We start from the raw sequence: 13679 nt of genomic DNA on the forward strand, positions 1-13679 counted from the left end.
AGTTAGCAAATGAGGGAAGAACACTTATGAGCTCTTCCACTTCACATGCTTGAAATGGCCAAATTACAAGAATTAAAAGAAAGAAAGAAACAAGCTACAACTAGTAATTTCAACAATGGAAAGGGAAAGACAAATGCAACTTTGGCTTCTCTCAAGGCAAGCTACATGAACTAGGTGCAGTCACAATTCTCACAGTTGCAGAAGGTGAGGTTGTCAAACTCTGTTGGTGTAACACGTCTGGAACAATGGTGGTTACAGCCAATTATGCAGAACAACAGCAAATTTTTTGCAGTACTGAGTAGTATTCTCTGCTACACAAAGCCAACATTCAATCTAATCTTTTCCCTCACCAATCCTCTTTCTAATATGCTACCATTAATGAAAATCCATCTGAAACCAATCTGCATTCACAATGATACTCACAGTATCCACCAAACGTCAATGACAATTGCAGGCAACTATAAATTTTACTGCTGGCAATACAAACAGAATATCACACCGCAGGCTTTACAACAAACATATGGTGTGTAGAATTTCAATCAATTAAAAACAAACAATTAAAAGGTTTTCAAGGAAGGGTAGCACGCAAAGAGAACTTAAGAAAGGACCTAGAATAGAATTATAATGCAAGAAAACATAAGAAGTTGCAACAATGTTCAATTCAAACTCTGGGACTGAGGCACCAAAACTGAGACACACTTTGATTGGTACTATTGTTCACAACTTTTTTTTTTCAAATTAAAATGCATTTAGAGAATTTGCATTGCATATTTCTTTTACTTTATTTACAGCAAGCTTTTGCTACCAATATAATCATGAATTTGATGCATCAATTAGTTTATATGAATGTTGTGTAAACAACTGCAACTTATCAGAAAAAAAAATATGTTGAATGATGGAACTGAAAGGGCAAAATTGTGTTAACGTGTTTATACTTCCAATTCAATGATTCAAGCAACTTTAGTTTCAAAATTATGACTTGTATTCATTGTCAGTAGAGACTAAATGTTACTAAATCAGAATTTCACTATGTCAGTTGTGTTTAACACAAAAATTTACCAAGTCACCGTCAATTCAAGCAGATGAGTCAACAATGATCTGAATAAATTTTGTTTCACCATCAGATCAACAATGTAACACCAAGCAGACTCTAGGAATACCATTACAAGATGTCCAGTGAAGATTTAATTCTGAACAGATTCCAAACCAGTAAAAGAAAAGAAACAGACTCAATCAATTCAAATGCAGTTCGGTCAACTGCTAAGCACCGAATTGTAAAATTCTGCAGTGTATTGCAACCATGTTTCGGTTTGTCTTAGACAAAACACTATTCATTTGGTATGCTTAATACACTATTGCAGTAGATCAGCGCATCAGACCAATACAGGATATCAGATCAATTTCATTCAATAGATCAATGTAGAAACACATTTGCACGGTGCAGTTTGAATCAACCAATATCATTCACATTCAACACAAATCTGAATCAGTGATTTATTGGTACTGATCTGTGATTGATTTCAGAATACACTGAGCTCCTTATTCATGGCTCATTGAATGTGCATCTTTTGAAATTCAACTCAGAGAAACAGTTTTATCCACACACTTTATCAATTCAGAATCGGTAGCTTTGTGCCAAAATCATTTTACTCAGAATTTTGACAAGAAAAATTGGATCACAATCAAGACCTGACATGACAGTATTAGATCTAAAAATGAAAAGACTCAAAGGCACCATATCTGACCGAATAAAATGAAACGAAATTGAAAACAAGAAAAGTTGGATTTAAGAAAAACACTCGTTGAACAGATGAAGTTTACTGGATTCAAAGAAGCAATGAAATAGTAACCAAAAGCACACGAAAGAACTGTAATGACAATAAGGATCGATCAATTGACTTATCTGGAGCATGACCCGAAACCAAAGCTCTGAATACCAACATGATGAGTTGCTCCAGCATAAGAAATGCAGAATTCGTGAATCGAAAGAAGATTGTTCCAGCAGCAGTGACAGTTGATGCAAAGTGGAGCTAATGTGTGGTTGAAGATCTATATGGAAGGAAGAGGTAGCTTCAGACGGCTTTCATGAATTGGAAGAAAGCTAGGAGATGGAGAAAAGATCAGAGAATGTGACTTTGGACGGAGCATCTCTTGACTGAAAGAATGAATCAGCAAAGAAGAAAAATTGTCATTGATTTCCAAAGTGATTTACAATAGTGTTGCCATGAATTTATAATGGATTCACAAGGCATGTGCGTGAGTGATGATCTCCATGATTCGTGGATCTATTGCCACGTGGTACAAGCAAGAAATTCCCATGTGGGTTCTAGAAAGAAAACATGACAAACACGGATTACATGTGCTGAAATTATGCATACAAAGCTATGGTGATGTTTAGTAAAAGTGGAGGGGTGCACCAGCAAGGTTGATGGTCAATTTGACAATTCTGCCACTTTTCCTTAAGTCTTTATATTCCATGCAAAGTGAAGGAAAAGAACCTGCCTAGTTGTGCTCATGTCTTGCAATTCTTGTTGAAGCTTCCTTGCCATACTTCTAGTAATGGGTCCATGACCTAAGTCATCAGGACCCCACCCATTTTTAGGTATTCTCGACCTTGGGGGTGTAAGAGCCAACATACACTTCATTTCTCATTTTTTCTTGGAACGTTTCTTTGAGAGCATGGGATGATGTTCACGGTTTTCTTACATGGAATGAATGAAGAGAACATTTTTCTTCTTCTTTTGCTTGCAACATTCTTTATCTTTGTTGAATGAGAGGGAGAGCCATTACTCTCCTTTGGGTTTGTTTTGAATGTTGAAAGCATGAACTTGGAGGATGTTCTTTGCATTTTCACGGTTTTTCCAACTTGAACATTTGTTTCTTTTGGAGAGCTCTTGAATGTATGAAGGTGGTTCTCGGTCATTTCTTTGATGGAAGGATGAACACACTTTACTTTCTTTTCTTTATGCCAATGTTGTTTGACTTTGTCGAATGAGAAGAAGCACATCTTTTCTCCATTTTATGCGTTGATTCACGGTTGTTGGAAGCTAACATCCTTTTCTTCATGTGCTTTTACTTTGATTGATGCAAGTAATTTATGCAGTGTGACATTGCATTTTTTTTGAAGGGGTTGGACGGTACTACATCTAGAAGCAATTTCCTTGAGAGTTAGTCAAATATGTATTTGTAATTAAACACAAAATATGTTTGCATTAAATATTGTATTGAGTGAATTATTCTAGTCAGGATTGAATTGTCAACCACAACGTTCAAGGGCAGTCTGGGTTAAGGCAGGTGACAGAAAGACTGAGGACTTCCATAAAAAAGCCTCCCAGCGACAAAAATGCAATAGTATACATGGCATTCGGGATGCTTCGGGAGAGTGGCAGACGGATCCAGGAAAAGTCAATTTTATTGGATTACTTCAGAAATCTTTTCACCATAAGCAACCCACCACATGTAAATGCTTTCACCGAGAATATCGAGAGGCGAGTTACGGCAGAGATGAACTCAAACTTCTTCATTCCTTGCACTGAAAGACATAATATCGCTTTAAAGCAAGGTACGAAGGAACTCTTGCTATGAAGATTGAAGATGCTCGACCAGTATGAAATCGCTCGAACAAAGTGAGAGGGATGTGAGCTAGACTAAAAGGAGAGGGACAATAGGAGGAATGGAATATAATTCTTAATGTTGCCTTAGGCATTACTACTAATGGGCTTTACTCAAGCTAAGTGATAGCATTTCATTTCCTTCCCCAAGACTAGAAAAAGAATACGTACTATTGGGAGAGCTACTCTGTTCCTTCTTCTAACAAGCAATCAAAGCCAGTCCTGCGCTTCTTTCCCGCGGGAGACTCCATCTTTGTCTCTTTCTTGAAACACCAAGCTGACTTGGCTGTAAGCGCTTACGTTACGCTTGCTACAAGTAAACTTCCTTTGAGCGAAGAAATCGAATTTAAGTTGCAAAATCAAGGCGTTAACACAAGCTCTATCAAGACCTCTTTAGAGAATGTTGTCTTAAAGTTAGCAGTCCCAAGGGAAGGACTGTAACAATTGTTGAATGACACTTTCTTTTTAGTACAGGAGAATGAAGGAACGTAGGAAGTGAGATTTCAAACCTACCTCACTACACTTTCTTGCTACTTTTGAATAGAACCAGGACCTCGATGTCACTAAGCAAAAACTCGTTTTTTCACGGGTAGGAAGACCCATGGGATGGTGAGAAACCTCTATTCTCAATAATCCATGATTCTCGTGGATTTATAGCTCGAATAGAGGAATGGTGAGCAGATAGCAGCTCGAGTCAATACCTTCGCCTATTAATATCTGATTACGGAACATGAGGAATTCATTATATTATTGAATTGGTCCATTGCTTGTTTCCTTTCCTATCCTATGGTTTAAAGTTCACTGAACTATCCTACGGGAAAGATTAAGATCTAATCATTAGCTATAGGATTGAGCGTTGCTTCATCTGCACTCTTGCTTGTAAGGAATATATCTTATTAATGAAACCCTAGGGACACTTTGCCTTAGATAAAGAACTTATAGTATATCAGTGTTAGGAAACAGGTTGGCTTCGTTTTACACCAAGAGGGGAGTGAATTGGTGTTAAGTTCAAAAACAAATTTTTTTTGCAATCTTGGTATGAAAATTCAAAGCTTTTGATCTTTCCTTGAAATGCAAGTAATGAAAAATTCAATGCAGCGGAAAAACGTAGTTGACTGTTGAACAATTAAAGTCGACTGAATTACAGAGTGCAGGGATAGAGAAAATTAAACACTGGTTTTTATACTGGTTCGGCCAACAATGCCTACATCTAGTGTCCTTCCAATCTTGGAAGCAAATGCACTATAATGGTTGCGGTTTTTACAACAAGGAATTTATAGAAGCACTATGCAAAAATATAAATCTCCTCTCTAACCCAAAACCAAATATAGTTGCACACACAAAACCAGAATTGCAGCAAGAATACCCTCTTCTACAATCTGAACCCACGTCGAACAATCCTCAATGTGTAACCAGCACTCTTCACAGGATTTCAAGCCTATCACAGCACGCTTCACAGGTTGTCGAGCCTATCACAACAGACTTCACAGGTTGTCGAGCCTTCAGTCAAATACAGCAGTCTTCAAAGGATGCCAAGCCTATCAAGATCAAACCAAAAGCACCTTATTTGTGCAAATGTTGATCAAATAGTGTGCGCAAAAGACTCTTCAATCTGAATCTCTCTCAAGAAAGATCATCACCGTCTTCTTGGAGAATTCTTGGAGCTTCCAAAACTGAGAACTTTCTCTGAAACAGGACAATGAATATGTTAGATCGCAAAAGTCTTCAGAACAATTCATGTTTTGTCCTATTTATAGTTTTTTGTCATTCTCAATCGAATAGTCTACTAATACAGTCGACTGTATTAAAACAGTTATAACAGACAGCCAACAGAGTGGCTCCTCAGTCAACCAAATCAATGCACATTTAAGACAGTTGACCCAGTCAGTCAATCTTAACTAACTTTTGAAAAATATAGCCGTTAGAGCAAGTAGGCATAACAGAATTCCAAATATAACAGCAATACAGCCGAATATGTGATCCACACTGTCGAATGCCACATGAAAAAACACTTTGAAATTCTTTTCAACTTAAAATCTCATCAAGCACAAGTTCACAAAATCTGTACAAAGATTTTAGCATAGTCGAATCCATTACCAATGTATTCGACTGAACTAGACCTTTGTCACAACAAATATAAGTTCATAAAAGTGCTTGTGATCTCTTTTTCAGAAATGTGCATAAGTAATCAAAATCATTTTATCACACATTTCAATACAAGCATGCTCCATACATGTAACACATAATCAATCATAGGAATACACATTGCAAATCAACAAAACATGTTCAACAAAAACATTGCTCAGTCTAGTTTGTTATATCAGCTGAACATGTAATCCTGGAACTTATGTATTGTTATTAAGCAATGTGTTGCAATCATCAAAAACCAGATTGATATAGAGTTTGTATTGTCAACAATCTCAACAATTAGGAGTGATTAAAATACTAACAACCAAGAATGAGTTAATTTGGACTAGTTAGGTTGACTGGGAAAACCAGAAATTGTTTAGAATACATAACTAGTTAAGTTGACTACAAAATCATGAATGGTTTTGAATACTCAAACTAGTCAAATTTAAAAGTTTTATTCAATAACTTAAATGTAATACTAACTTCAATTTCTTCAAAATATATATTATAGAAGGAGAAAACGAGAAAAAAAGATAATCACACGTTAATTCATTAAAAAGATATATCATATAAAAGAGTGATTAATGTCAGTTGAGAATAATTATATTTATAATTTTTTAAGTTTGAGAATTTAACTAGGAAAAAAATCATCTTGTTACATTTTAAGGATAAAAACTTTGATGATACAAAATATAATGTCTAAAAATTCTCCAATTATAAAAATGTATAGAGAACAAATACATTACCGTAAAAACACAATGCAAAAAGTAAAAAAAAAATGAAATTTAAATCACATGGTTAATCTGAGTGCTCCCATCTAAAGTTGGATATGTGGAGAAAATTTCGTGAATCCTTTTAAGCCACAACTATACTTAGTTTAAATTTGAAAGTTTTTGATAAATTTTTTAACAAGTATATATTGTTTATAAATATTTAAACCTAGCTTCCACAACTATATATTAAACAAGATTTTACTCATGAACTTTCCAACTAAACCCAATTTAACTAAAAATTTATTTTTTCTTATTTTTTTACAATTCGGATTTATGCATGGCATGTCCATATATCTGTGTTCCTATAAACATCTAACCAATTTGAGATAATAACGTAAATATAAATTTATTTACCATTTACGGTATTAAGTAAATATCTATATTATATCTCTAATTATTTGTTTTTATAATTTTATTAACTTCTAGAATGCCCTAAAATAAAAACTTCAATAAATAAGATTTATTTTGTTTTTATTTTCATATCTTTTTATTTTATTTTATTATCACTAATATTTTTTCAAAAATTCAGTCAAATCTTTCTATATTAAAATCCAAATCGATGTACACTCTTCAAAGTATACACTTATATTTCACATCACGTTTAAACCTTTTTCAATTTCTAAAATTTCATACTTCCCTCAAACTAACCACGATCCCTCCCTCCTCTTTTCTTCCCTTGAAACCCTAACCGTCGTTTCATTTTCCACGATCGCTTCTGCCATTTTCGGTTACGGTGCAATGTTAACTCCATAGAAAAGGATGTGGCTGAATGCCACTATGCCTTTCACGCTGCACCGAGGTGGTGGTGCGATGGGTTCCGCCTCTGCGAAGGAAAAGGTAGTCGCCGACGGTCCGCCGTCGCCGCCGTTGGGGTCTCTCACCGAAACCACCGTAGGGGTGGGGTTCAACACGAGTAGCGCAGAGGACTGGACACGATTCACGGAGTTAGGATTGCTGGATGAAAGTGTGATGCAGAGGAAGGACCATGAAACGCTCATCGAGAAGGTCTCGAAGCTCAAAAGAGAGGTTAGACTCGGTGAAGGTTTTGCGAATTTTCACCGATATTGATCTGAGGCGCGTTTATAGAGTTTTGTGTTTTTTGTTCAAGCCATAGCGCAAAACCATATATGTTTATGATTTTTGTTTAGCTTTTAAGGATAACATTTTGTTTAAATTTATGATTGATTGGCGTTTAGAGCTTGATATTTATGATTGATTAATTTGAATCTATAGTTGTAGTCGGTTAATAATGTTATTAATATTGATATTAACATACCTATTGGTGCTTATGTAATTTAGAGAAAGAACATTTTTTATTGATTTAAGTAGCAGCTTGAGAGCAAGTAGCTTTGTTTAGATTCCCCGATTATCCCTAAAACAAGCCCTTGATGTGTTAGAGAAATTACTGGAAAATGTGGCTGTGATTTTTGTTGCAATGCAGTTGTAAAGACTTCAAAAACTGTGACATTGTAACTGCAGTTGAAGTGTGGATTGCAACAGAAACCTATTGAAACAATTGTTGTAGTTAATAGAGTGATGAAGGCAAATCATTTTATGCTATTTAATATCAATGGTTGATACAACAGTGACTGGAATTATGACATGGTTTTGACTTTGGATGAACCAATTTTTCTAAACTATGCCCTTTATATATTAAGGACTTAAGGGAGTAATTTTGAAGATTGGAGCTTCGAGTCAAATGATAAATAGGTTGAGAAACTTAGTGCAGTAGGAATATGGTAATTCATGTCATTCTATTACAGATTGTAATTCTGACTCTTGGTTTCATTAATTTCCCTCAAACCTGCTAATTCAATGTTTCCAACTCATTAAAAGCTAGTTGTTATGCAAACGTTCTTATGATATCAAAATGAAGTCCGAACACGTATTGTATACTTAATATATATAGAAGTACAAAAACATATCATTATGTAAAAAAGCAAATTCCTTGGGTGGCCTCTGCATCATAGTTTCTAAAATATTTTTGGTTGCAGAGTTTCTGTATATTGTAGAGATAATGTCATCTCCCTGTTGATTGTTCATTGATGAATTATTTTTGCTTCTGATGATTGTTCATTGATGAACTATTTTGTTTATGATGATTGTTCACTGATAAACTATTTTGTTTCTTTCATTTTTTTCATAGATTTTCGACTAACAGTACAACATGGGCCTACTATTGATTGAGAAGAAAGAATGGAATTCAAAGTTCGACCTGCTGACGCAAGAACTAGCTGAAACTGAGGAGATTCTAAAACGAGAACAGTTAGCACATTTGATTGTCTTCTTTGAAGTTGAGAAGCGAGAGGAGAATTTGAGGAAAGCATTGAGCATAGAAAGGCAACGTGGGTGATGTAGGTTGAAAAACAGTTATTTTCATGTCATTTTAGACCAAATTACTCCCTTTACTACTTGGAATGAGCTTAAAATCAAGCAAAACTCAACAAATGAGTCTGTAGAAAGTCAAAAGTTGTTTTTAGCAATATTATGCTTGTTTTGCATTGTTTTGTAGCATTTTTGAGAAAGTGAAGAATAGAGTTGAAGATAAAGGTCGTAGACTTAAGAAAAGAGAAGAAAATTGAAGAATTGAGGAGTCGATGTACCGCTGGGCGGCAAATTCCACCACCGGGCGGTCCAGGGCGAGGAGTAGGCACCTGACGTAGGCGCTTGGCGGTTTTGCGATTTGAGGGAAACCGTCGGGCGGTAGACCCATACCGCCAGGCGGTAGTGCGATTTGTGGGAAACCGTCGGGTGCCACACTTGTTCCGTCGCCCAGTTGTCTGCTGGGCTTGGGCCTCTTTCCTGTTGCACTCCTCACCTATAAATAGCCCTGTTGCGAGTTTAGATGCATTCTTTTGACAGAAGGGGGCGGCCAGACCTAATTTCACTCTCTGGAGAGGATGTCTTGGATGCTTAGGCTCCTTTTCATCTTTTCTAGGGTTTGCTTTTCCATTCTTCATCCATTTTTCATCTAGNTTCACCATGNCAATNGTGAACTAAACCCTATTGTTGTTGGGGGAAACAATGTAATCTTTTGATACTCTCTTTTATTGAAACTCTTGTTTATTTATATGGTTTCCATATGCTTTGATTGTTAATTGTTGGGTTCTCATTTGTGCTTAATGCCTTTATTGTTTAACTCATTCGATAATTGATGTTTGTCTTTATTAATACAGCGACGTACAATAATGTCATGAACTGGTGAGTAATTCCTTGATTAAGCAATACCACCTAGGGATAGGGGTAGGACGATCAATTGTTTATAACTTCTGCTCTATAATGTTGTATTAATTGTCAGGGGAGACTAGGGATAGCAAGCCAGTAATTAGTATTAGGCTCTTTTCACCGAGGGATCGGGTTAAGGGTAGGCTAAGAAAGTTGCATGACAATTAATTAATCAAACTAATAAATCAAAGAGGAGTAAATAAGAGAGAGCGGATAAGATGAAATTGTAAACCCCCAACAACTTCATTCATCCATTGTTTTCTTCTTGTCAATTGAATCAATCTCTTTTACATGTTTATATTTTATTAGTACATCCAATTAATTAATTTCTATTTTCAAGTCTTACGATCTTAATTCACACGAACGATAAGGCCTTTCGAGTCTCTTTGGAAAATGATACTTGGACTTACCATTTATTATTACATGATACGATTTCATACGCTTGCCAATCCGTTAACAGTGGGGTTGAGGTATTTTTTTGTTTTCATCTTGAATTATGTTGTTATATTTGTCTACTTGCTCGCATTTCTAATTTCCTCTATTGTGTTGCCATCCTTTTTAATTCGGTTAGTGTTGGAAGAAGAGCCTATCACCGGTTGGGCTTCAATTTTTTCCTCACTTCTTCACTAATTTTCATGACATAATTGTGGAGTATTTAGGCATTACCTTTCCCTAAAGACCACAATTGATATAAGAATGTTACGGTGCACTAAAAACTTAAGTTTTTTCTGTTTTTGTTTTCCACCTTTGTAATTATTGCAAAAGGTTCACCTTATTTTAACTATCTTCTTTAACCTATGGCCTTACTGTTTCCATGCATGCATGTTCTCTTTCCTTTATTACTCTTCAAATTGTTCATTACATTACTGATAGGAACCCAGATACAATCTTGATTTCATTACTAATACAATGATTGTTCAGTTGTACTGTGTTTTTGATAACGGTCTAAAAATTGTTATTTTCATACTTAAGTTTGATATTAAAACACACCCTTTATGACATAGAATGAGCTTAAAGAGAGTCATAAGTTTGATATTAAAAACTGTTATTTTCATACTTAATTGAGTCATAAGAGACAGAATGGAAACGGTTGGTCATTAACTTAATCACAATCAAATCAACACAAACGAACAAAATAGATAGCATTAAAGTGAACGCTTAAAGTGCTTGAACAGAAAAATAAAGTGAAGTAGAAAGCATCACGGAAACACATCTAATATTGAAAGGCAATGATTAAGCTAAAATTAATGGAACAATTAGGTGCACATCATCACGAAATTTCACAAAAAAAACAACTTGAACCTTGTAGCTCTCACTCTTATATCGTACATGTGCTATTCTCTAAAAGCTAAACAATTGTGGCGCCTCTTCCAGCAAAGAGTACTAAGCTAGCAAATGGAGATAAGCTTCTCCTAAAAGAAAATAAAAAGAATATGCTTCCTACTTAAATCCATCCAGACCGTGACACTTCACTAAAAATGAATTAATCTCATCCTAAAAGCAATTAAATAAACGATGTCTCCAACTAGCCAGTTCAGACAACGACATTCTAAAACTAGGGATGATGGTGTTAGAATCGGCTGCAGCGGAATTGTTAGCGTGGAATAACAAACCAAGAGAGTTTTTAATTCAAACGTTTAATTTCGTCTCAATTTCACTTACTACGCAAATAATAAATATAAATAAAAGAGTAAGGTTGAGAGAAATTTGCACAGATGATTTTTATACTGGTTCAGATCTTACCAATCCTACGTCCAATCGCTTATCTCAAACCGAGATAAACAATCCAGTATCACAAAACAATTACAAATAATAATCACAAAGAAAAATACTTTGTAAAAGTTTAGAAACCACCTCTCTTGATACCACAAGAGATAAACCTGCACCTCCTTTGAATCTTCACAAAGGATGAGACACCTCCTCCGAATACTTCACGAAGGATGAAACACCTCCTCTGAATACTTCACGAAGGATGAAACACCTCCTCTGAATACTTCACGAAGGATGAAACACCTCCTCCGAATACTTCACGAAGGATGAAACACCTCCTCCGAATACTTCACGAAGGATGATCCTCTTCCAAACACCTCCTCAGACGCACCAAGGATGAACCAACTATTCCTCTTTCACCGTAGTTGCAATGTACCAACACCACAGACAAGAGTTTCCTTAGCTGAGCAAGAGCACACACTTCTCAAAGAGTTCTGAGTGTTTTAGCACAAGGGAAGAGTTGTTGTTGATGGATAAAGAGAGCCTATAAATAGACTCAAGCAAAAACTCTTCCATTCTACGAAACTAGCCATTTAACGCATTTAATCGATTAATATTAGTGTTAATCGATTAAAATAAGTACAANGGCTAGTTTTTCAAATCAGAAACATCCAACGGCTAGTATTAATCGATTATTCTCAGGATTAATCGATTAAAACTTGCTTTAATCGATTATTCCAAAGCTGATTGGGTTCTGGCTTCTGTAGCGATTTTAATCGATTATATCANGGATTAATCGATTAAAACGGGGAAGTTTTGATGCAAAACAGCAAATACAAAGTATAAAGGTACAAGAATCAAAACCTACTACAAATCTAAGTCCTAAACAATTAAACTACTATTATTACAAAAGCTTTTCATAACAAAAATAAGTCTTCAAAGGATCTTCATGAATCTTGATAAATCTTGACTTGATTTGGACATCATCAAAACTTCATTTTCATCATTTTGCTAACATTCTCCCCCTTTTTGATGATGATAAAAAACTCCTTTGAATTAAAGCTTTTAGTAATAATCTGAGTAAGAACACAACTCATGAAAGACAAGCGCATTAGTGAATAACAATAAGCTTTAAGATATTTTCTCCCCCTTTTTTATCATAATTAAAAAGCTGTGTTTCATGTTCTCCCCCTAAGATAATACTCCCCCTTAATAAAAGCATGTATGTATATGAGCCCAATATATTTCAAATTTAAATATTTATTCAAACATACAAAATAGGAGATTTAAAATATATAATTTTAGGATAAAGATTTTATTTATTTATTTATTTTTTTAAAAAAAAATCATACATTGAACCATATAATATAGGAATTTTAAAGCATACAAAAAAATGGCTAAATTTTCAAAAATGCACAAAATGAAATGAAAAAAAATTCAATCATAAGAGATCTTTAAAAATCATAGATCTCTTCTAATGTTTACCCATTTTGATATATCTCCAAATTCGTTGTGCAATGATATTTTGTTAAGATCTTTGTCTTGGGGATTGTCATCATTCTTCTCTTTTGTTGCTGTCTTCTGCAAGTCTTCATTATTACCTGCATCTGATTCAACTGACTCAAGAGGTTTTACCTCAAGGTCCACAATTTTATCAAAGACAACATGCTTGGAATAAAATTTTCTCAAATTTTGTTTTTCCAAAATTAAAATATTTTTAAAAAATCTTAAAATTTTTTTTTCCAAAAAAAATTCTAAAATATTTTTTTTAAAAAAAAAATTAAACACTGTCCTTTGGGTTATATAAAAAATAATTGAGACCATTTTACAACCCAAATATATCTACCACTTGGAACACCATAATGCTTAATTTTACATTTATTTGAAGTATGACCTTTTTTCATACAATAAAAGCATGATATAAAGTTTGTGTTCCTATAAGTTGTTCCTTTTTCTACCCATGTTCTACGGNTTCTATTATTATGCTTATTTTTAATTTTAGGAACATACTTATTTTTAAAAACCTTATTCTCATTATTTTTACTGGATTATGCTAAGGTTGTGTTGTTTAGTAGTTTCTTAAAATTTCCGCAAGAAACACATTCATCACTACTAATATGTTTACCTTTTTCAAAAAATAAAATTTTATTTTTCAAATTTTTATTTCTTCAAGAATAGTTTCAAAATTTGATTTTAAATTTTTATTTTCCTCAGAAATATTTTCAAAATC

At 34.4% G+C, this 13679-nt stretch overlaps 1 protein-coding gene across 1 annotated transcript; it reads left to right on the forward strand.

Annotated features, from left to right (window-relative positions):
- The first annotated feature begins 7197 nt into the window (after positions 1-7197).
- On the forward strand, positions 7198-8907 carry LOC106760517 (protein CROWDED NUCLEI 2-like). Its single transcript, XM_022786984.1, has 2 exons — positions 7198-7540; positions 8661-8907. The coding sequence occupies exons 1-2, from the start codon at positions 7274-7276 to the stop codon at positions 8670-8672; spliced, it is 279 nt and encodes a 92-aa protein (XP_022642705.1). The 5' UTR covers positions 7198-7273; the 3' UTR covers positions 8673-8907.
- Positions 8908-13679: the final 4772 nt, after the last annotated feature.

Source organism: Vigna radiata, chromosome 1, assembly GCF_000741045.1.
Source record: "Vigna radiata var. radiata cultivar VC1973A chromosome 1, Vradiata_ver6, whole genome shotgun sequence".
Taxonomy (NCBI): domain Eukaryota; kingdom Viridiplantae; phylum Streptophyta; class Magnoliopsida; order Fabales; family Fabaceae; genus Vigna; species Vigna radiata.